The sequence below is a fragment of the Anomaloglossus baeobatrachus genome, chromosome 4 (genome assembly GCF_048569485.1).
Source record: "Anomaloglossus baeobatrachus isolate aAnoBae1 chromosome 4, aAnoBae1.hap1, whole genome shotgun sequence".
Classification (NCBI taxonomy): Eukaryota; Metazoa; Chordata; class Amphibia; order Anura; family Aromobatidae; genus Anomaloglossus; species Anomaloglossus baeobatrachus.
In genome coordinates this window covers 114,667,193-114,689,399 of record NC_134356.1, presented here as the reverse complement: position 1 = coordinate 114,689,399, position 22,207 = coordinate 114,667,193, and the positions used below count along the sequence as shown (strand labels likewise).

The 22,207-nt window shown below is 50.2% G+C and overlaps 1 protein-coding gene across 1 annotated transcript in view; it reads right to left on the bottom strand.

The window, feature by feature from the left end:
* Window positions 1–19,959, bottom strand: part of LOC142302327 (histone-lysine N-methyltransferase NSD2-like) — a 40,482-nt gene extending 20,523 nt beyond the window's left edge. Inside the window, exons 1-3 of the mRNA XM_075343389.1 lie at window positions 19,846–19,959; window positions 18,354–18,623; window positions 17,409–17,525 (exon numbers count right to left, since the gene is read on the bottom strand). Coding sequence (XP_075199504.1) covers window positions 17,409–17,525; window positions 18,354–18,623; window positions 19,846–19,959 — 501 coding nt within the window. The remainder of the gene's footprint in view (window positions 1–17,408; window positions 17,526–18,353; window positions 18,624–19,845) is intronic.
* Between the last annotated feature and the right edge of the window lie 2,248 nt (window positions 19,960–22,207).

The following is a 22,207-nucleotide window of genomic DNA, read 5'->3' as shown; positions in this document are numbered from 1 at the left end:
CTGTTTTGCATCATTTCCTGTTAATGGACGCTGGCCCTTTAAGAAAGGGTCAATTACCGCGCGCGCGCCCTAATGCGCATGCGCGCTGCCCGAGTGCCAGAAGCCAGAGCAGGAAGCTGCGAGGAGGAAGCAGCAGGGCCAGGATGGGGCTGTGAAGCCGACGGACGCCGGGTGCGGGGACCAGGACGCTGGGGACGCGCTGGCAAGGGGTGCTGGAGAGCGGGGAGCGTGACAGGTGAGCCGGAGGGCAGCACAGGGGACCCGGGGAGCGTGACAGTACCCCCCCCCCACGCCCCCCTCCCCGCAACCGGGACAGGAAGGCACGGATCAGCGGAGTACCCACATTCTCCCGGGGCTCCCAGGACCTATCCTCAGGACCATACCCTGCCCAGTCCACCAGGAAGAACTGTCGACCCCGTACGGTCTTCATGGCCACGATATCCCTTACCGCATAGATGTCGTCATCGGCAATAGGTGGAGGAGCCGAACTGGCAGCAGCGGAGAAGGGACCCAGGACAACCGGCTTGAGCAGGGAGACGTGGAATGAGTTGGGTATCCTCATCGTGGCCGGGAGCTGTAGCTTGTAGGAGACCTCATTGATCTTGTTGAGGACTTTAAACGGCCCGATGTAGCGAGGACCCAGCTTGTAGGATGGTATCTTCAATCGGACGTACTTGGATGCAAGCCAGACTAGATCTCCAGGAGAGAAACACGGAGGGTCCAGACGTCTCTTGTCTGCGTGTCTTTTCATCCGCAGGGAAGCACGCCCAAGGGACGCCTTGACAGAGTCCCAAATGGTTGCAAAGTCACGGGCTACAGTATCAGCAGCAGGGACATCCGAAGAAGGGGATACAGGCAATGGGACGGAGGGCTGAAGTCCGTAAACGACATGGAAGGGAGAGCTGGAGGACGACTCACTGATGTGGTGGTTATGGGAGAATTCAGCCCAAGGAGGAAGCGTGGACCAATCGTCATGATGGGCGTTGACATAGTGACGTAAGAAAGAGGTCAATATTTGATTGACCCTCTCCACTTGGCCATTAGACTGAGGATGGTATGCAGATGAAAAGTCCAGAGTCACTCCCAGATGGTTGCAGAGAGCCCTCCAGAAGCGGGAGGTGAACTGAGTTCCTCTATCGGATACGATGTGAGATGGAAAGCCATGCAAGCGGAAGATGTGATGTATGTAGGCGTCCGCGAGTTCCTGAGCAGAGGGCAATCCAGCCATAGGGACGAAATGAGCCATTTTAGAGAATCGATCCACCACGACCCATATGACTGTGTGTCCGGAGGACAATGGCAAGTCTGTAATAAAGTCCATCGCTATGTGTTGCCACGGAACTGAAGGTATCGGCAGAGGCAGAAGACGGCCATATGGCAGGTGTTTGGGCGTCTTGTTCCTGGCACATGAGGAGCAGGCAGAGACAAAAGCAGCGACGTCCGTGCGAAGAGATGGCCACCAGTAATGGCGTACAATCGCACCCCATGTTCTCTTCTGACCAGCATGACCGGCTGTTTTCGAGGCATGACCCCAGTGTAACACTTTTTGCCTGTCAGTCTCAGAGACATAGGTCTTCCCGGGCGGTATCTGGGCCAGGGTGACAGGAGCCACTGGAATGATTTTGCTAGGACAGATGATGGGTTGGGTAGTCTCCTCCTCCTGCTCTATGGGCATGAAAGACCTGGACAAGGCATCAGCGCGTACATTCTTGTCCGCGGGTCGGAAATGGAGCTGGAAATCAAACCTGGCAAAGAATAAGGACCACCTGGCTTGCCGTGGGTTCAGTCGCTGAGCAGACCGCAGGTATTCCAGGTTCTTGTGGTCCATGTAAATGATAACGGGGTACACTGCTCCTTCCAGAAGGTAGCGCCATTCCTCCAGAGCCAGTTTGACTGCCAAGAGCTCTCGGTCACCGATGGTGTAGTTGCGTTCAGGCGCTGAGAAGCTCTTGGAGAAGAATCCGCAAGTCACCATCTTCCCGGAGGAGGATTTCTGCATGAGCACTGCTCCGGCTCCTGAGGAGGAGGCATCCACCTCCAAGGTGAACTGGCGGTTTAACTCCGGACGGTGAAGTACAGGAGAGGAGGCAAATGCCTGCTTCAGCGAGCCAAACGCGGCGTCGGCCGCAGGTGACCAGTCCTTTGGATTAGCCTCTTTCTTGGTCAAAGCGGAGAGAGGAGCAGTCAGAGCCGAGAAGTGAGGGATGAACTGGCGGTAGTAGTTGGCGAATCCCAGGAAGCGTTGGATTGCCTTTAGTCCAGAAGGAGGAGGCCAGTTGAGAATGGAGGAGACCTTCTTTGGATCCATCTGCAGTCCGGTATCAGAGATGATGTACCCCAGGAAGGGGAGAGAAGACTGCTCAAAGACACAATTCTCATACTTCGCGTACAGACGATTCTCTCTCAGTCTTTGTAGAACCAGCTGCACGTTCTCTCTGTGGGTCTGGAGGTCCGGAGAGAAGACAAGGATGTCATCCAGATATACTACCACACAGACGTAAAGAAGGTCCCGGAAGACGTCGTTCACCAGTTCTTGAAAGACGGCTGGGGCGTTACACAGGCCGAAGGGCATCACGCAGTATTCATAGTGCCCATCGCGAGCGTTGAACGCGGTCTTCCATTCGTCCCCAGAGCGGATGCGGACCAGATTGTAAGCACCCCGAAGATCCAGCTTGGTGAACACACGAGCTCCTCTAAGCCGGTCAAACAATTCAGGGATGAGCGGCAGAGGGTACTTGTTTTTTACGGTGATTTGATTCAAACCCCGGTAGTCTATGCATGGGCGTAAGTCGCCCTCTTTCTTCTTGACAAAGAAGAAACCTGCTCCAGCAGGAGATGAGGATCTCCGGATGAATCCCCTTGCCAGGCTCTCTGTGATGTAAGTAGACATGGCCCTTGTTTCGGCTGGAGACAATGGATATATCCGTCCTCGAGGTGGTGTAGTTCCAGGGAGCAGGTCGATGGCACAATCGTAGGGACGATGTGGCGGACGTACCTCGGATTCCTTTTTATCAAAGACGTCTGCAAAGGACCAATAGGCCGAGGGCAGCCCCGGTAGGTTCTCTGGAACCGGAGGTCGTCGGATGGGTTGTATGGTCTTCAGGCACTTCTCATGGCACGAAGAGCCCCATCGGGTGATTTCGCCAGTGCCCCAGCTGACTGATGGTTCGTGTGTCCGCAACCAGGGAAGTCCCAGCAGGATTTGATGGGACATGTGTGGGAGGACGTAGAGAGCGATGTTCTCGGTGTGCAGGGCACCGATACGCAGTTCCACCGGCTTGGTGATCCAGGAGATGGTGTCAGAGAGGGGTCTCCCATCCACAGAGGCAATCACGAGGGGCTTGTCAAGTGGAGTAACAGGCACCTGGTACTTGTCCACCGTGGCCTGCTGGATGAAATTGCCTGCTGCCCCGGAATCGAGGTATGCCTCAGCCGTGAACCGCGTCTCTCCCGTTGTCACTTGCACAGTCCATGTAACCGGGTCTGAGAGAGTCCCAGCACCTAGGGTGGCCTCTCCTACCAACCCTAGGCTTTGGAGTTTCCCGGCCTCTCAGGACAGGAGCGTAGCAGGTGTGTGTCCTCTCCGCAGTAAAAGCAGAGGCCCTTGGCGAGCCGCTCAGCTCTACGTTGTTCAGACTGCCGCACTCTGTCGATCTGCATGGGCTCGTGGACGGGGGCCCCAGCTGTTGACGACTGAAGTACGGAGGGCTTCTGCGGAGGAGAGGAATGCCGTACCGGACGTCTCTCACGGGACACTTCCTTGGATCGCTCCTGAAAGCGGATGTCCACTCGAGTCGCTAGGGTAATCAGGGCATCCAGGGTGGTCGGTACGTCACGACCCGCCAGCTCATCTTTAATTCGCCCCGAGAGTCCTTCCCAGAAGGCGGCGGTTAAGGCCTCGTTGTTCCACCCGAGTTCCGAAGCCAAGGTGCGAAACCGGATTGCGTATTGGCCCACCGTCAGAGTCCCCTGACGCAACCGGAGAAGAGACGAAGCAGACGCGGAGGCGCGTCCGGGCTCATCAAAGGTGCCACGGAATGCCTGCAGGAAGTCCTGGATGTTCGTGGTCACAGGATCCCCCTTCTCCCACAAGGGGTTCATCCACGCCAGTGCCTCACCCTCTAGATGGGACATGATGAAGGCGACCTTGGCTTGATCAGAGGCAAACAAATGCGGCAGCTGCGTGAAATGGAGGGAGCATTGGTTTAAGAATCCCCTGCAGGTCTTGGGGTCTCCGGCGTACCGGGGTGGTGAGGCCAAACGAAGTCTGGAAGTATCTGACGAAGTCGCCACGGGAGCTGGAGCCGTGGCTTGACTAGTGGAGGCCCGGGATGCTGAAGCCGTGACTGCCGCTTGTAGCGTGTTCAGGCGGGCGTCCACAGAAGACATAAATTGCAGCATGCGGGTCTGAGTCTCTCGCTGGCGTTGGAGTTCCTCCTGTACGGCTGCTAGTGCTGCAGCGGGATCCATGGCCTGATCTTACTGTCAGGGCAAGGTGGACGGGCAGACCCAGGAGGTGGATCCACTGGGCCGAACTCCTAGATGGTGTTAAGGGGTCCGGTAGCTGGAGCACTATAGGCAGCAGAACAGTCCGTGCACAGGAGTATAACGGAGAAGTCCCTGGGACTACGGAGTCACTGGTGGTAGTCCGGGTGACGCAGCTCAGGTTCGGAAGCCGAGAAGATGTCAGGCGGGGTCCGGAACCTTTGGAGCGAGATGACAGGTCACCGCAGGGATCCGAGATGGTACGGACTGTCAGGATGGCAGATGGACTGCGTTCGGGGTTCGGGATTCGGTCTGGACCGGATGGCGAGGCAGGCACGGCTCTACAAGAGAGATAGGTGAGTATATACACATATACACCAGGAGACCTGACTCCTAGCTTAAGAAACACGAAGATCAGGCCCCGCCCCCTTGGACATAAACCCCCTTTATACCCTGTACCTGTTTTGCATCATTTCCTGTTAATGGACGCTGGCCCTTTAAGAAAGGGTCAATGACCGCGCGCGCGCCCTAATGCGCATGCGCGCTGCCCGAGTGCCAGAAGCCAGAGCAGGAAGCTGCGAGGAGGAAGCAGCAGGGCCAGGATGGGGCTGTGAAGCCGACGGACGCCGGGTGCGGGGACCAGGACGCTGGGGACGCGCTGGCAAGGGGTGCTGGAGAGCGGGGAGCGTGACAGGTGAGCCGGAGGGCAGCAAAGGGGACCCGGGGAGCGTGACACTCCACCATAATTGGGAAGAGACGCAGAACGGTCACCCGGCCGTGCGATTGGTCAAAGAAAAGCTAGCACAAGCTGAGACTCATCTTGGCCCAGATGCTCCAGAAGAAGCCCAGCAGTTGTGGAAGGAGAGGGGACGGCTGTTCACCTATCAAGGCAAGCTCTGTAAGAGATATGTCAACTGGCGAACGAATGAACTCGTCTGGCAGATAGTGGTTCCGCAGAGGGATGCTCCAATGGTCCTAGCAGCTTATCATGATAATGCAGGACACTTCGGGTGGAAGAAGTTGGAGACCCTACTCCGTGATCGGTTCTACTGGGTGAACATGAGAAAGACAGTCGAGAAGTGGTGCCGAGACTGTGGTCCGTGTAACCTGAGGCGGAAAGATGATGCTAGCCAGAGGTCTCCCCTACAGCCAATTGTCACAAAGCAGCCCCTGGAGTTGGTGGCTCTGGACCACGTGAAGTTAACACCAAGCCGGTCAGGTTATGTGTACGCCCTCACCATTGTGGACCATTACTCTCGTTTCCTGGTAGTAGTGCCCGTGAAGGACCAGACAGCCCGAACAGCAGCGAGAGCATTTCAGGCCTACTTTTGTCGACCTCACGGTTACCCTGAAAGGGTACTGACTGATCAGGGTCCTGCATTCGAGGCAGAAGTGTTCCAAGAGTTCTGTAACCTGTACGGTTGTAAGAAAATCAGAACCACACCGTACCACCCCCAAACCAATGGATTGTGCGAGAAGATGAACCATGTGGTTATTGACATGCTCAAGACTCTACCTCTGGAAGAAAGGAACCAATGGCCAGAAAAGTTACCAGATCTGGTAGACTTGTACAACCATATCCCGGTAAATTCGACCAACTGCAGCCCTGCTTACCTGATGCGAGCCAGACCTGGCAAGTTACCTGTAGACTTTGAGATGGGGACTGTGTCACCTGAGGCGGTTCAGGAAATGGAAGATTGGGATACAGAGCGGCAGCAGCGGTACCGTAAGGTCCAGGAATGCGTAGAGAGGGCCCTGTCTCAAGCAAGAACGAGACAAGAGCAGCATTACAATCAAACAGCCCCATCAACTCCCTTAGCACCTGGAGAACAAGTCCTCAAGAAGAAGCGGAGGACGCATAAATTGGATGATCAGTGGGAAAACGAGCCCTACACCATTATCCCCTCCAACTTTGACAACAGTAAGGTATGCCTCATAAGCAAGGATGAAGGCAAGACCTATCAAGCAATCTCTCGAGACCGCCTGAAAGCATGCCCTGAACGGTGCAGAATCCAAAGAGAAATGGAAGAAGTACAAGGAAGTCCCCAAAGTCAAGAGAGAGAGGGGGAGATGATCCAAACAATCCTTGGAAAATTCCCCAAAACTTGGACCCGAATAAACAATGCCATAGTGGTACCAGTTTTGACGTTTCCGCAGTTGGTCGAGCCAGAAACAGAAGAGGTTCCGAATCCACCTAAAGAACCGTCCGCTCCAACACGAGATGACACGCCAGCAGTGGAACAGGAGGATCAACCCCCTGTCAGTGGTGAACCTGTCATACCCTTGGCGACTCTTAGACCACATAGGCAATCATCACGCTTACCTATCGGGGTTAGGCCTACCTGTAGTGCTGAGGTAGAAAACACACCAAGTAGTCAGGGGCAAACACCAGAGCTACGCAGGTCTCAACGCAGCACCCGGGGACAACCCCCTCCAAGGTATAGAGAGTCAACTGTATAAGGGGAAGAGTACTTATTAGAATGTAAATAGTTATGTGAAATGTCTGTCATGTTGTGTACAAAATGTTTTTCTTTTTCTTTGATTGCAAAAATGGACAATTGGGCCACTGGACTATGGGTGGCCAACACCTAAATTGTTCATAGTTAGCACCAGTGTGCTCAACACCCCTGAAGAAAAACCCGTCCGGCGTGCATAGAGTGGGGTCATCAATGCTCTGACGCACGCCCAGAGCCTAAGTTGGGGGTTTGAACGCGGCGGGTCCCCCATGGAGCAGTGTAATGGACACCCGGCAGGGAGCCACACTGGACTCTTGTAGTAATGTTTAAGGTTGTAACGTTCAAGTAATGCGCCTCCCATAATGGGATGGAATGTTTTAACATGTCATGTTTGTTTCTACAGTCCGGGAGTAGTGAATTTAACTAAGGGGGAGTGTGGCGCCCCAGGACCTGGTCGCCACAACAGCATTGCCCTCCCAAAGGGTTAATGCTGAGCCTGGAGGTAATTGGGAGATCTATTGGCCAGTAAGTTAACACCCAACACAGTTCTCCCTCCGGCCAGCAGGGGGAGCTCTGAACCTGGAACTTCAGGGAGCATTCCTTAAGTCTGGCTGGAGGGAGGAAGTAGTGGTTAGTCTGTAGACAGGAGTGAAGGAGGACAGACGCAGAGTAGTGCTGCCTTGTAGAACTGGGGCCTAGAGCTGGGATAGCTTGGCCCAGTGAAGCAAGAGGTGCAGAGAGGCACAGCAGAGACTCGGACATCGGAGTCTGTAGTTGCCAGGGCATAAAATCCATCCCTGGTAGCTGAATCCGGAGGGCAGGAGAGCTGCAAGCCCCTGGCCCAGAAGTAATCTGAAGGTACAGCTGCATTCCAAGGGCCCGGTGTGGACTCCAGCAGAGAAGCACCAGAGAGGGCCTGCGCAGTCTACCACACAGAAAAAGGGACGAACAACAAGTCCCAGCAGCAAGAGGGCAATTGCGAACCCAAAGTGCAGTGTCCTAAAACAGCAAAGAAAGATTAAGGAGTAGGCCTCATACTCAACTGGCCAAAGATCACCCCAGGCACTTCCAGGCCGGCAGGACCATCTTTACCATCTGTGACGGTCTCCCTGGACTAAGTTTCTGCCGAGTAAAAGAGGAGAAGGTAAAGAGACTACTGTTTGTGCCTGTTTCTTTCATTGCTTGTCGGCCCTGCACCGTGTTAGTCACACAACACCATAGACTTCCACAAGCACCAACTGTGCCCCGGGCATTGCTCCACCTGTGGGGAGCAGTATCACCATTGCTGCCACTTCATCACCCCGGAGGCCTTACACAGCAGCGGCGGCTTAATAGCCGCATACCACAGGTGGCGTCACGAATACAAACTTAAAGTCATCAGCCACATATTCTACTGACACCCACCAGGGCCACGGAGCCGGGCCCAGCCACCACTGACTACCACCGGACTAGTCCGGCCCGGCACCGGGTGTCCCATAGCCCTGGGGTGGGCGAGTCACAGTCAGCGTTCACAGGAGATGCGCGATGACCGACATAGGGAACATCAGATGACTCCTGGCTGTCATAACCGATCAGTGCCCTGCGATCACATGACTAGCACGCAGATGGGCGGGATCAAAGATGCTCTTCTCATCAGCGTGTCAGTGATTGACAGTGGCATTTAACTGATTAAAAGCAGTGTGTGGACAGGAGATGCACTCTGATGGCTAATTAAATCAGCTGTCAAGTGCTGTGAAAGATTCAGGCTCAGCGTGTGTGCCCGCATCAAGAGCAGGGTCACGACCGATTATGTAAAAATACGTCATTGGTCACAAAAGTGTTTATATATTTACTTACCTCAGATTTCACCATGATACAGTGCAGTTTTGCTCTTCTCAGTGATGCTGTGAAGCCCCGCAAGTATTGTGTCGGTGCATTACCTTCAGGGACTCCACTCGGTTGGATCCTGTCACAGGTAGGAAATCTTCTATCTAGGATTGTCGTGACGCCACTCTCAGAATTGCGGTCAGTGGGGACCGCCACTGCAGATTGAGGGACGCCTGGGGCTGATGGTGGGTGCAGTCAGTTGTAATAGCCTCCTGAGAGTGAGGCAAGCCCCAGGGCCCTGTGTAGATGTGTAGAACCACAAGGCGCAGAATAACTCCACACAAGCAGAAGGTCTTTCAGGGGTTTTACTCACAGAAGGTGGCAGAGTGAGTAACCCGGGCGTAGCTGGGATGAACCAGGCTGGAACCAGGTGTCCTTCAGGCTGACTGATGAGGGTGACTACCGACTCGCCTTCCTTAGCCCTTTGCGTTTTGGGGTAACCCCGACTTTTAGTCCCTATGGGGGTCACCCAGGGAAGTTGCTGAAGCCTCTCTCCCCTTCGTTTTGGCCCGTTTGCTTGTAGCCTGGACCAGGACACTCCGGCTGCTTGCCTCCTGTGAACTATGGGCCCTAACTGTGGCGACGTGGCTGCGGACTCTGTAGTGTGGTCTTGGGGGTATGAAGTGCCCCCCCATGCAGGTTTGGCAAGGAAAGGTGGATCTATCCCTGCACTGGGACCTGCTACCCGTTTGGGCCTGGTAACTCCCTAGCAGTCTCCTTACTTCCCACTCCGTTGCTCTCTCTTTAGCTGAAGATGGATTTCGGGTAGCACTACTAGGTGACCGTTCTCCCCCGTCGGTAGTCACTGCGCGGACGCTGTTAGACTGTCACAGCCCCAGGGGTCTGCTCCTGACGTCTGCTCTCCCTGGACTGCACACTAAACCGGCTCACTGCTCCTCCTCTCCTGTTCTTGCCTACGCCACCTAGCAACCAGGCTCTCTACCACACCCCTTGAGTGGAGATGGAGGCTTCGCCCCCTCCACTCCTCAAGTGGAGGTGAAGGCTTTGCCCCCTCCTGGGATCCCCAGGGGTCCTCTCAAAGGTACATGTGTGAGACCTGATCACTATGCGCCTGTGTAGTCACACCTCGGTCAGCCTTCTGGATTACCTGTATTGTACTGTCCCCAGCATGGGTGCAGTACTCAGTGGTGCCTGACCAGGTCAGGGGCGCCACAATGCCACTGCTCTGCCTGACCTGGGAGTAGCTTTTACAATGTAGGACTATGGAATTTCAAAACAAGGCTCCATAGGTTTACTTTGTAAGAGACCTCCAGCTCATGCATTGAGCATAGAATTAGCTGGACAGTCTGAGTGGCAGTGAGGTCACTAAGGAGAGCAGAGTGGCGTTGGAGCCGTAAAAGGGAGAGTGAGGGACAGAGAGTGAGGGACAGAGAGTGGCACAGAGAGAGGCACAGACAGAGAGAGAGTGTGAGAGAGTGAGTGAGAGAGAGAGTGAGGGACAGAGAGTGAGGGACAGAGAGTGAGGGACAGAGAGTGAGGGACAGAGAGTAGCACAGAGAGGCACAGAGAGAGAGTGTGAGAGAGAGAGAGTGTGAGAGAGAGAGAGTGTGAGAGAGAGAGAGTGTGAGAGAGAGAGTGTGAATAAGAGAGAGTGTGAATAAGAGAGAGTGTGAATAAGACAGAGTGTGAATAAGAGAGAGAGTGAGAGAGAGAGTGAGGGACAGAGAGTGAGGGACAGAGAGTAGCACAGAGAGAGGCACAGAGAGAGAGAGTGTGAGAGAGAGTGAGTGTGAGAGAGAGAGAGTGTGACAGAGAGAGTGTGAATAAGAGAGAGTGTGAATAAGAGAGAGTGTGAATAAGAGAGAGTGTGAATAAGAGAGAGAGACACAGACAGAGAGACTCAAGAGATCTGGAAATATACCATATGACATTTTTATCGCCGTGTTCAGAAATGCCCGATCAAAATATAAAATCAATTAATCTGATTGGTAAATGGCATAGCGGCAAAAAAAACGCCAAAATTACGTTTTTTGGTTGCTGCATGTTTTGCGCAAAGAGCAATAGTAGGCGATTAAAACGTAGCATCTGCGCGGAAATTGTACCATTTAAAAATGTCAGCATGAGATGCAAAAAATAAGCCATCACTGAGCTCCAGATCCCAAAAATTGAGAACTCTATGGGTTTTGGAAAATGGCGCAAAACATGCGCCACTTTTTTTGGAAACACTTGTGATTTTTTTTCAACCCCTTAGATACAAGTAAACCTATACATGTTTGTGTCTACAAACTCGCACTGACGTCAGGCATCTCATCCGTTTTACCATATAGTGAACATGGTGAATAAAATATCCCAAAAACGATTGTGAGATCGCACTTTGTTTTGCAGTTATTCCACACTTGAAATTTTTTTTGTTTTCCAGTACACTATATAGTAAAACTTATGGTTTATTTTAAAAGTACAACTCGTCCTGCAAAAAACAAGCCCTGATATGGGAAGATTGACAGAAAAATAAAAAGTTACGACTCTCGGAAGAAAAAAAAAATAAAAGGGGGAACGCAAAACGCACGGAGGCTGAAGGGGTTAAAATAAATTTGACACCATAATCAAATCCGGTGAAACACGTCTGGAACTATAGTATAGGGCATGTACGCCATCTTGGATGTAGTACTTGTCTACAACAGGTAAATGTATTATTATTAGGTAGTTCTGATGACATCACAGGGCACATGACTTCAGATGACATCACAATGGGTATAGAATGTACAAAGCTTTGCACCAGAACCATCTTGTGCCACTAGGACCTGACAGCGGAAGGAGACGAGTGCAGGTAGGTGGCTCTTTACTTATAGGGGGATGGCAGCTAAAACCTTCTGTAATCAGCTGTTATTGCTGTGGGAAGTAGAAGCCCCTACAGGACACATACGCTATTATAAGGGCTGCAATACGAGGGTGACTATGTAATAGAGCTTTGTGGGATCTTGCAGAACATGAGCTGATTATGTATATATATATATATATATATATATATATATATATATAATTATACACACCTCAATATACACACAGACACGGGTGGAGACAACTCCACGCAGCTCCATTTTTGAATAGTTTTGCCATTTTAGGTGATCAAATAAAAGAGAACAATAGAAGAAAATCGGGTTTTTGGCAGCCGCGCCAATGATCACTTCTCAGGTAGTGATCATTGGTGCGGCTGATAAAAACCCGATTTTCTTCTATTGTTCTCTGTTATCTGCCGTTTGGGTTGATGCTGCCGTGATCCCAGTTTTCCATGCCTCTATAGTAGTTGTGACTTTCACAACTTCATTTGGTGAGTATTACTGCTCCCTGTCTTTACCCCCTGTGTTATTGGGGTAAAACCCTATTGCGCTTCTTTTCCACAGCTCTCTACTCATCAGGTGGACAAATAAAAGCATTTTGGAACAGAAATCGAGTTGCAAATGCTATTAGTCTCTGGTGTCAGCTCTTTTGTTCCTGTGGAATCACGGGGTGGCCTGGGAGTTGTCATTTACTGTAATCACGAGCCCCAATATGGAGTCCTGAGTTTTCCTTTAATACAAAGGAAACTAGATAATATGGATTAAAATAGAAGGGTTCCTTTAAATGTGCGTCTCATGATTTTAAAATGAGGCAGGGGTTTTACCCATTTATTAAATTAACTCCTTCCTTGATGTTGTAAACTTGATCCATAACAGCAGTGACCGTTCTGATGACATCACAGGTCACATGACATCACCAACATTCCACATCATCACAATTACAATAGAATGTACAAAGAACTCTTTTTGTGTTTTTAGACCCCGACAGCACGAAGGTGACAAGTGCAGGTAAGTATCTCATCTCTCAGTTTCGGGGGCCTATTCACGCATTACATAGCTGGGGGACTGGTTGGCCAGCTGGGACCCGGCACGGCCAAAGACAGGGTGGGCAGCTGGGACCCGGCACGGCCAAAGACAGGGTGGGCAGCTGGGACCCGGCACTGCCAAAGACAGGGTTAGCAGCTGGGACCCAGCACGGCCAAAGACAGGGTGGGCAGCTGGGACTCGGCACGGCCAAAGACAGGGTGGGCAGCTGGGACCCGGCACGGCCAAAGACAGGGTGGGCAGCTGGGATCCGGCACAGCCAAAGACAGGGTGGGCAGCTGGGACCCGGGACGGCCAAAGACAGGGAGGGCAGCTGGGACCCGGCACGGCCAAAGACAGGGTGGGCAGCTGGGACCCGGCACGGCCAAAGACAGGGTGGGCAGCTGGGACCCGGCATGGCCAAAGACAGGGTAGGCAGCTGGGACTCGGCACGGCCAAAAACTGGGTGGGCAGCTGAAACCCGGCATGGCCCAAAACTTGTTGGGCAGCTGGGACCCGGCAGGGTCCAAAACTCGTTCGTTGGGCAGCTGGGACCCGGCACGGCCAAAGACTGGTTGGGCAGCTGGGACCCGGCACGGCCAAAGACTGGTTGGGCAGCTGGGACCCGGCACGGCCAAAGACTGGTTGGGCAGCTGGGACCCGGCACGGCCAAAGACTGGTTGGGCAGCTGGGACCCGGCACGGCCAAAGACTGGTTGGGCAGCTGGGAACCGGCACGGCCAAAGACTGGTTGGGCAGCTGGGACCCGGCACGGCCAAAGACTGGTTGGGCAGCTGGGACCCGGCACGGCCAAAGACTGGTTGGGCAGCTGGGACCCGGCACGGCCAAAGACTGGTTGGGCAGCTGGGACCCGGCACGGCCAAAGACTGGTGGGGAAGCTGGGACCCGGCACGGCCAAAGACTGGTTGGGCAGCTGGGACCCGGCACGGCCAAAGACTGGTTGGGCAGCTGGGACCCGGCACGGCCAAAGACTGGTTGGGCAGCTGGGACCCGGCACGGCCAAAGACTGGTTGGGCAGCTGGGACCCGGCACGGCCAAAGACTGGTTGGGCAGCTGGGACCCGGCACGGCCAAAGACTGGTTGGGCAGCTGGGACCCGGCACGGCCAAAGACTGGTTGGGCAGCTGGGACCCGGCACGGCCAAAGACTGGTTGGGCAGCTGGGACCCGGCACGGCCAAAGACTGGTTGGGCAGCTGGGACCCGGCACGGCCAAAGACTGGTTGGGCAGCTGGGACCCGGCACGGCCAAAGACTGGTTGGGCAGCTGGGACCCGGCACGGCCAAAGACTGGTTGGGCAGCTGGGACCCGGCACGGCCAAAGACTGGTTGGGCAGCTGGGACCCGGCACGGCCAAAGACTGGTTGGGCAGCTGGGACCCGGCACGGCCAAAGACAGGGTGGGCAGCTGGGACCCGGCACGGCCAAAGACAGGGTGGGCAGCTGGGACCCGGCACGGCCAAAGACTGGTTGGGCAGCTGGGACCCGGCACGGCCAAAGACAGGGTGGGCAGCTGGGACCCGGCACGGCCAAAGACAGGGTGGGCAGCTGGGACCCGGCACGGGCAAAAACAGGGTGGGCAGCTGGGACCCGGCACGGCCAAAAACTGGGTGGGCAGCTGGGACCCGGCACGGCCCAAAACTCGTTGGGCAGCTGGGACCCGGCAGGGCCCAAAACTCGTTGGGCAGCTGGGACCCGGCAGTGACCCTATCATGTTCTGACAATGTCCGCCCCTGACATACAGTTATAAAGCAATATGCAGCAGGATAGACGAGATCCAGGGAAATATCCGATCGCCAGAAATGGGATCAGGAAGGAATTTTTTTCCCCCCTGAGTTAGAATTCTCCGGGGGGTTTCTTTGCCTTCCTCTGGATCTTTAGGTCTGGTGGCTTTTATCAGGTCCGCAATGTCTGCAGCAAGTTCTGTGGTCTCCATCAGTGCGGGACCTAAGTCACTGTGACCCTTATGTAATTTAGTAAAGGGACGGTAATATTTTCATTACAATGTTGCTTATTGCTATTCAAATAAAATAAGAAAAAATTACACATATTTTGTTGTGTGCTTTGTCTGCACTTCACCCTACACACTAACAATCGCTCAATACTCAAGAACTAGAGCCAGGCATGGCTGCTGATCTGGCATCTAATAAAAAAAAAGTGTGTCATCTGTAGGGGGTTACAAAGAAATCATGCCGCCCCATAGCAGAAATTCTAGTTTATACATACATACATATGTATATTATATGTATATTCGTCTCATCACAGAAGAGCATCTCAACTTTATTGCAAAGTATTTTTTTCCTCCAATTGAACCCTTTAGATTTCTCTTCTATTGCCCCCATAAAGAATGATTCCAACAAACGTGCCCCCACAAACACTCTAGGATACCCACACAGTGAACACATCCACACACCCAGTATAATGACCCTACTCTGTACACCCCTAATCTATCCAGCAAAGTATGGTGACCTCAACACAGTATGATCTCTCTCAACTGTGCCCCCAAATATCCCTCTATGCAGTATAATGGGCTTACATACAGTATAATGGCCCTCAAACAGTGTCACGCAACAAGCATGTTCAGACCAACCGAGGTCTGAAGCACACTAAAAAACACTGCAGACAAGGGGGAACACAATAACCATGGTGGGCCCTGGCACTATTGAGGGTAGGTGGACGCCTTCTAACCTCACCCAAGTTGTGCCTACTCTCCTAACCAGTCCCTATACAGTCTCTGCAACTATCGCCGTGCAGCACCCTGGGTCCCTGAGAAGGCCTATAGAGGCCCTGACTAGTGAGATGCAAGTGAGGTTCACTAGACCCACTGCTGCACTAAAGAGACAAGAGGGTATAAGAAATATACAGGGGGTAAACAACCAAAAATGGAGCAGACAAGACTTCTGGACAATCCTTAGCAGCTTCCTTCCTCCAAGACAGCTTTCATACAAATAGTTTTATAGTCAGCAAAGCTTGCTGGGATATCTGCCTATTTAAGCACAAGGGGCGGTGTCTACAAAGCAGGTGCAGCTGACCTCAAAAAATGGGCAAAAAAATCAAATGAGATGAAATTGCAAAGATATGCAATACAGCTGGGATTTTTCTTTCTTTTTGCACGGTGAACTAGCGTTTTTATTGATACCGTTTTGGGGTGCATCCGTTTTTAATGCTGTTTATTGCATTTTTTGAGCAGTGATAAAAAAAACAAACACAAAACTACAATTCTGGTCTTTAGTATGATATCTTTTTATAACTTTTAGCCTAAAGGCCCAGTCGCACACAACGACTTACCAGCGATCCCTAAAACGATGCGACCTGATAGGGATCGCTGGTAAGTGGCTGGGAGGTCGCTGGTGAGATGTCACACAGTCAGACCTTACCAATGATGCAAAAACAATACAGGTCGCAGTAGCGACCTGTATAACGATCTCAGCAGTCACTGTGACCCTGTCACACAGTGCCAAACACAGCGATGTGTCCTGCCCAGCAGGACATCGCCTTTGAAGAAAATGGCCTGGCCATTCTGCAACGACTAGCGATCTCACAGCAGGGGCCTGATCGCTGGTAGATGTCACACATAACGAGATCGCTAACGGGATCGCTTCTGCGTCACAGAAACTGTGACTCAACAGCAATCTCGCTAGCGATCTCGTTATGTGTGACGGTACCTTTAGAGGGTTAATTAACAGGGGTTTTTTTTGAGGGTATGTGCGCACGTTGCTTTTTACCTGCTTTTTACCTGCTTTTTTGCTGCTTTTTCTTCTGCGCTGTTTAATGCCAAAATGGATGTGTTCTTCTATTCAAGCAAAGTCTATGGGAATTTGGGTTTCTTGTTCACACTATGTTGTTCAAAATGCAGCCTTTTTGTGGCAGAACTTTGGTCAAAAACTCAGCTTTTCAAAGAAGCAACATGTCAATTGTTTTTGCCATTTGGGTTTTGCACTGCAAAGCTGAGTTTTTGACCAAAGTTCTGCCACAAAAAGGCAGCATTTTGAACAACATAGTGTGAACAAGAAACCCAAATTCCCATAGACTTTGCTTGAATAGAAGAACACATCCATTTTGGCATTAAACAGCGCAGAAGAAAAAGCAGCAAAAAAGCAGGTAAAAAGCAGGTAAAAAGCAACGTGCGCACATACCCTTAGGCCCCTAGCTGCCATGGTAATCCATGGCCATCCTGCAATAACTCCACAGGGGGCCATTAGGAATGGTGCACACAAGCACTGGCAATCGCACCATTTAGAAGTGGCAATCAGTAATTGACAGCTGTATTTAAACGGTTAAAGGAATGCAAATGGAAGAAGCTTATGGGTAAATGCCAGATGTATCATACTGTTGACACCTGCTACGTGTGGAGTGAATCCAGCTCCTGATCCTGTCACACACACACACACACACACACACACACACACCCACACACACCCACACCCACACACACCCACACCCACACCCACACACTCACACACACACACACACACACACACACACACCCACACACACCCACACCCACACCCACACACACACACACACACACACACACACCATTTGCAGTAAGGGGTTAAAAGTATAATTCTCGTTTGACTAAACAAGCAATGTTACAGTTCTTAGGCCTCTTGTCATCTACATATAAATGAGAATCTCTGCAAACACTATTGCTGGCTCCTCAGAATAGTTGATCAATATCATATACCCGGACAAGCTCTTCAAATGTGGCTCACTATATAATACAGTCTGAAAACTGGTAAATCAATAAGCAAAAACATATTACCTTATCAAGAGTAAGCATGTAGAAGTTTGTGATATCGTGCTCCTGTGCGTAGCGAATACGAGCACGACACTCTTCTTCATCAATCAATTCACCAACATACTCATTAACAAATTCACCCTACAAAGAGCACAGAAGAGAAGAAAAGATTACATTAATAACGGAAGAAATAACTGATCTTTTATGTATATAAAGAGTACCTGTCGTTTTTGTTTCATAAATCAATGGTACATGTGAAGATAAAAAACGAACACATCTTATCAGAGAAATGTGCCTCTTTCTGCTTAACTCATTTATTCTCAATTCACTAGTAAAATTTGTATTCAGGGAAGAGAGTTTGCCATTTTTGACAGTTGATGCTTTTAAAATTCTTCTGAAGGAACAGTTAGTTTCCATAGATCTTTATGAGCACCAACTGTCATCTCAGTAAAGAGAATCTCTATTTAAAAAAGGGACTGTCAGCAGGTTTGTGCAACGTAACATAAAAGACAACATGCTGCAAGAATTAAAAACAGAAATTTCAGCCCTGCGTGTCATATGTCACAGTCTGCTTTTGTTTACCTGCAATGTTTAAGCCGATTATCATTACCATTAGTGGGTCTCAGCAGTGCTTGAGTTGTAGTCCAACTCCGCCCCCTTCTGTGATTAGCAGCTTGTGTCTATGGAAATGTGCACTTAAAGCCTGGAGTGAGCAGGGACAGCACTCAGGGCTCTGCAGCCAGTAATCTAAGTGATATATTGTTGGATTCAGGATCTTTTTTCCCACATCATGCTGTTCTCAGATGAGATAGCAAAAACCTGCTGACAGATTAACTTTAATAAACACATTTTACCCATGAATGGAAATTTTTAAGAATAGGAAAATAAAATGATCAGTTCAAGAGGAAAAAAAATAGCATATTTCTCTTGGTACGATACATTCAAAGAAAGGTAACTTAGGACACGCACTTTTTTAATATCACTCTTACAACGTAACCCCCAGCCTCTGCTTAGAGTTCGGAAAATTTCCTCTTCTGGATATTCTCGTTGAGAGAATGCTTGATTCTGGCAGCTTTCACCCGCTGGGCACACAGAAGGATGGCATTCATACAGCAGCATACGATTAATGCACTCAGAGTCCTGACCACAAGGGTTATCATCTGAGGCCTTGCAGTTACAACGGGGAATTTCTGACAGATCAGCAGTTAAGATCTGAACCTTCCCGATGGGTTTGTTCACCTGTCAACAAAAGGGCACTTTATTATGCAATTCATAAAAACACAAATTACAAAAGTGAAATGGGTTGAATTAACGCAGGCTTGATTTGCTCAGTGAATTTATCAATACATCTATAAATAGATACATGGTCCATATTAACCCCTTCACCACCAGCCCGTCTTCACATTAGTGACCAGGCCAAATTTTACAATTCTGAACCAGTGTCACTTTATAAAGGTAAAAACTATGGAACATGAACGGATCCCGGTGATTCTGAGAGTGTTTTCTTGTGACATATTGTACTTCATGTTCGTAGTAAATTTAGGTTGAAATTATTTGCATTTATGAAAATATCAAAAATCTGAGAAAAGTGAAACGTTTACAATTTTTTGAATTTTAAATATTGATGCCCACACACCATCATTACTAGCACGTTAGAAGGGTTAAAGTTTAATCAGCAATTTCCAAAATAATTTTAGTCTTCACATCACATTTGAAATAACTGAGGGTCCTATCCAAAAGTGACTATTTTCTATTTTGTAACTCCTCGAAGTACTCAAAACCACATTCAAGAAGTTCATTAACCCCTTAGGTACTTCACTGGCATTAAAACAATGTGGAAGGAAAAGATGAAGATTTTACTTTTCCCTCCAAAAATATTACTTTAGTTCTAAATTTTAATTTTCCCTAGGGAAACAGGAGAAAATGGACCTTAGAATTTGTTGTGCAATTTCTCCCTAGAACACAGATACCCCAAATGTGGTGGAAAACTACTATTTGGGCGCACTATAAGGCTCAGAAGGTATGGCGCTATTTGAATTTTGGAGAGCAAACTTGGCTGGAATAGATAGTGAACGTCATGCCACATTGGAAGATCCCCTGACATGCAAAAACAGCAGACACCCCAACCAGTGAGGCCATTGTGGAAACTACACCTCTCAAGGAATTCATCTAGGAGTGTAGTGAGAAAGTTATTCCTCATGTGATTAAAGGAACTATAGGATATTTGATTGTGAAAATAAAAACTTATTTTTACACTAAAATGTTGCTATGGCCCCGAAATTTTAATTTTCATAAAGGATAATAGGAGAAAAAAGGACCATACAATTTGTTGCACAATGTCTCCTGAATATGCCAATATATGTGCTCAGAAACTAATTTTGAGGCACATTGCAAAGCTCAGAAAGGAAGGAGCACCATAGAGTTCAGATTTAGTTGGAATGGTTTGGGGGTGCCACGTTACATTGGCAGAGCCAAAGACCTGCCAGTAAAGCAAAGCCCCCATAAGCAGGGCTATGGAGTCAGAAAGCCAAACCTCCCACTCCTCAAGTTCCCTAATTCCGAGTCCCTCATACATGACTCATCTGTAATAATTGTCCAGTCTATAAATTTGTGCTGAGAAATTGTATTGCCTCCATCAAATCCTCCTTCATAGAGGACCTCAAATCGGACCTAATAATTTTAAGGCCGGAGAACACCCTCTCCACACTAACTTGGGTTGGAGGCAAAGCCGTAACCACATGGGCAACATCTCTAATAATCTCAGCATATAAAGGATTTGCCTCATGCAGTCAGATTTGATGAACGGTTGAACAAGTCTACTACTTTGAGAGCAAGTGACAAATTTTGCTGAATTATGGTCACTGTTTGCTATGGGAGTGGGATCTTTTGCCAAATTAAATTCCTCATTTGTTTAGGCTAAAGATACGGCAACCACTTTCTTTAGTAAAGGGGACCTACCAGGTCCCCTATGCCCTGCAACCCAGAAGCATTCATAGCTTTATGCCCAAAGTCCCTGTCTAACCAGTCCTGTATAATGCTATTAACTAATATGAAGGTTTAAGAAAACCACTTCTAAACCTCGCTGTCCCTATGCTAATTAGGCCTTGACTAAGGGTGGTGTCACACACAGCGACGAAGACAACATTGTCGCTGCTACGTCACCATTTTCTGTGACGTTGCAGCGACGTCCCGTCGCTGTCGCTGTGTGTGACATCCAGCAACGACCTGGCCCCTGCTGTGAGGTCGCCGGTCGTTGCTGAATGTCCAGCTTCATTTTTTTGGTCGCCGCTCTCCCGCTGTGACGCACACATCACTGTGTGTGACAGCAAGAGAGCGACGAAATGAAGTGAGCAGGGAGCAGGAGCCGGCGTCTGACAGCTGCGGTAAGCTGTAACCAGGGTAAACATCGGGTAACCAAGGGAAGACCTTTCCCTGGTTACCCGATATTTACCTTCGTTACCAGCGTCAGCCCTCGCTGCCAGTGCCGGCTCCCTGCTCTCTGCACATGTAGCTGCAGAAACACCAAAAGGGAAAAAGAAAGCAAAAATGCAACAATTGTAATAAAATAATCCTTTATTTATGACAATTAAAAAACATATTAATCAAATGGAACCGCCCAATGACGGATGGAATATTTAAGATGGGGGACACAGCACCTATGGTGATAAAACATACCACCATTAATCGCAGGGATAATGTGAAAAATATTTATATATACATAGTTTCGTATGGACGAAGCACACGAGCTGCGAAACGCGCGTCAGTGTTGGTGGGGGCTGTTGCACCGATACCCGCTGTGGATACTTTACACTGTGGTAATATTATGTATGCTTTTCAATGATAATGTCACTGCCTCTTTCACCTTCTGTTACAAATAGCTACTTTATGCTTTGATACACTAGTATTACATGTCATCCCTGTGGCTGTGTTTTTTACCGAAAGGCATATATATATGTTAGAAAATAAGATACTGCACCCAACAATTCTTTACAATTTATAAGAGTACCAATGCTCAATATTTGATAGCATACAAGGATCAATATCCTCAAATTAGTAATCCAGGTACAGAAAACACACCTGCTGCTACAATATGCTCACAGCATGTTGTTCTTACATGAAAAAAGAGAGATCAAGGTACTTCCCTCAAGATGATGCTATACGCATGGCCTCGACACGTTTCTCCGCCCGTCATCGGATCATCAGGAGGCCCAGGGGAAAAGATATATGAAGGAAGCTCTCAGCAACATGTATGGTAGTGGCCAGCGCCACTGAATTGCTGGATTAAATAGACCAGACCCAAATACTAGTTGTCCACTTGTAGAGGACATCTGAAAAAGACTACAGTCCTCAGAGTGCTAATGCGCATGTCTGTTCAGAACAGCCACTAGAGCACCCAAAAGCATCAGGAACAGGCTACTTGTCACGCTCCCCGGGTCCTCTGCTCCGCTCCCCGGGTCCTCTGCTCCGCTCCCCGGGTCCTCTGCTCCGCTCCCCGGCTCACCTGCCACGCTCCCCGCTCTCCAGCCTCCAGTGCCCGCGCTTCCCAAGCCTCCTGGTCCCCGCTCCCGGCGCCCGTCGGCTTCCCAGTCCCTGGCCGGCTCTGCTGCGTCCTCCTCTCAGCTTCCTGCCCTGGCTTCTGGCACCCGGGCCGCGCGCATGCGCATTAGGGCGCGCGCGCGGTCACTGACCCTTTCTTAAAGGGCCAGTGTCCACTGACAGGAAATGATGCATACAGGTACAGGGTATAAAGGGGGTTAATGTCCAAGGGAGCGGGGCCTGTTCTTCGTGTTTTCCCAAGCTAGGAGTCAGGTCTCCTTGTGTTC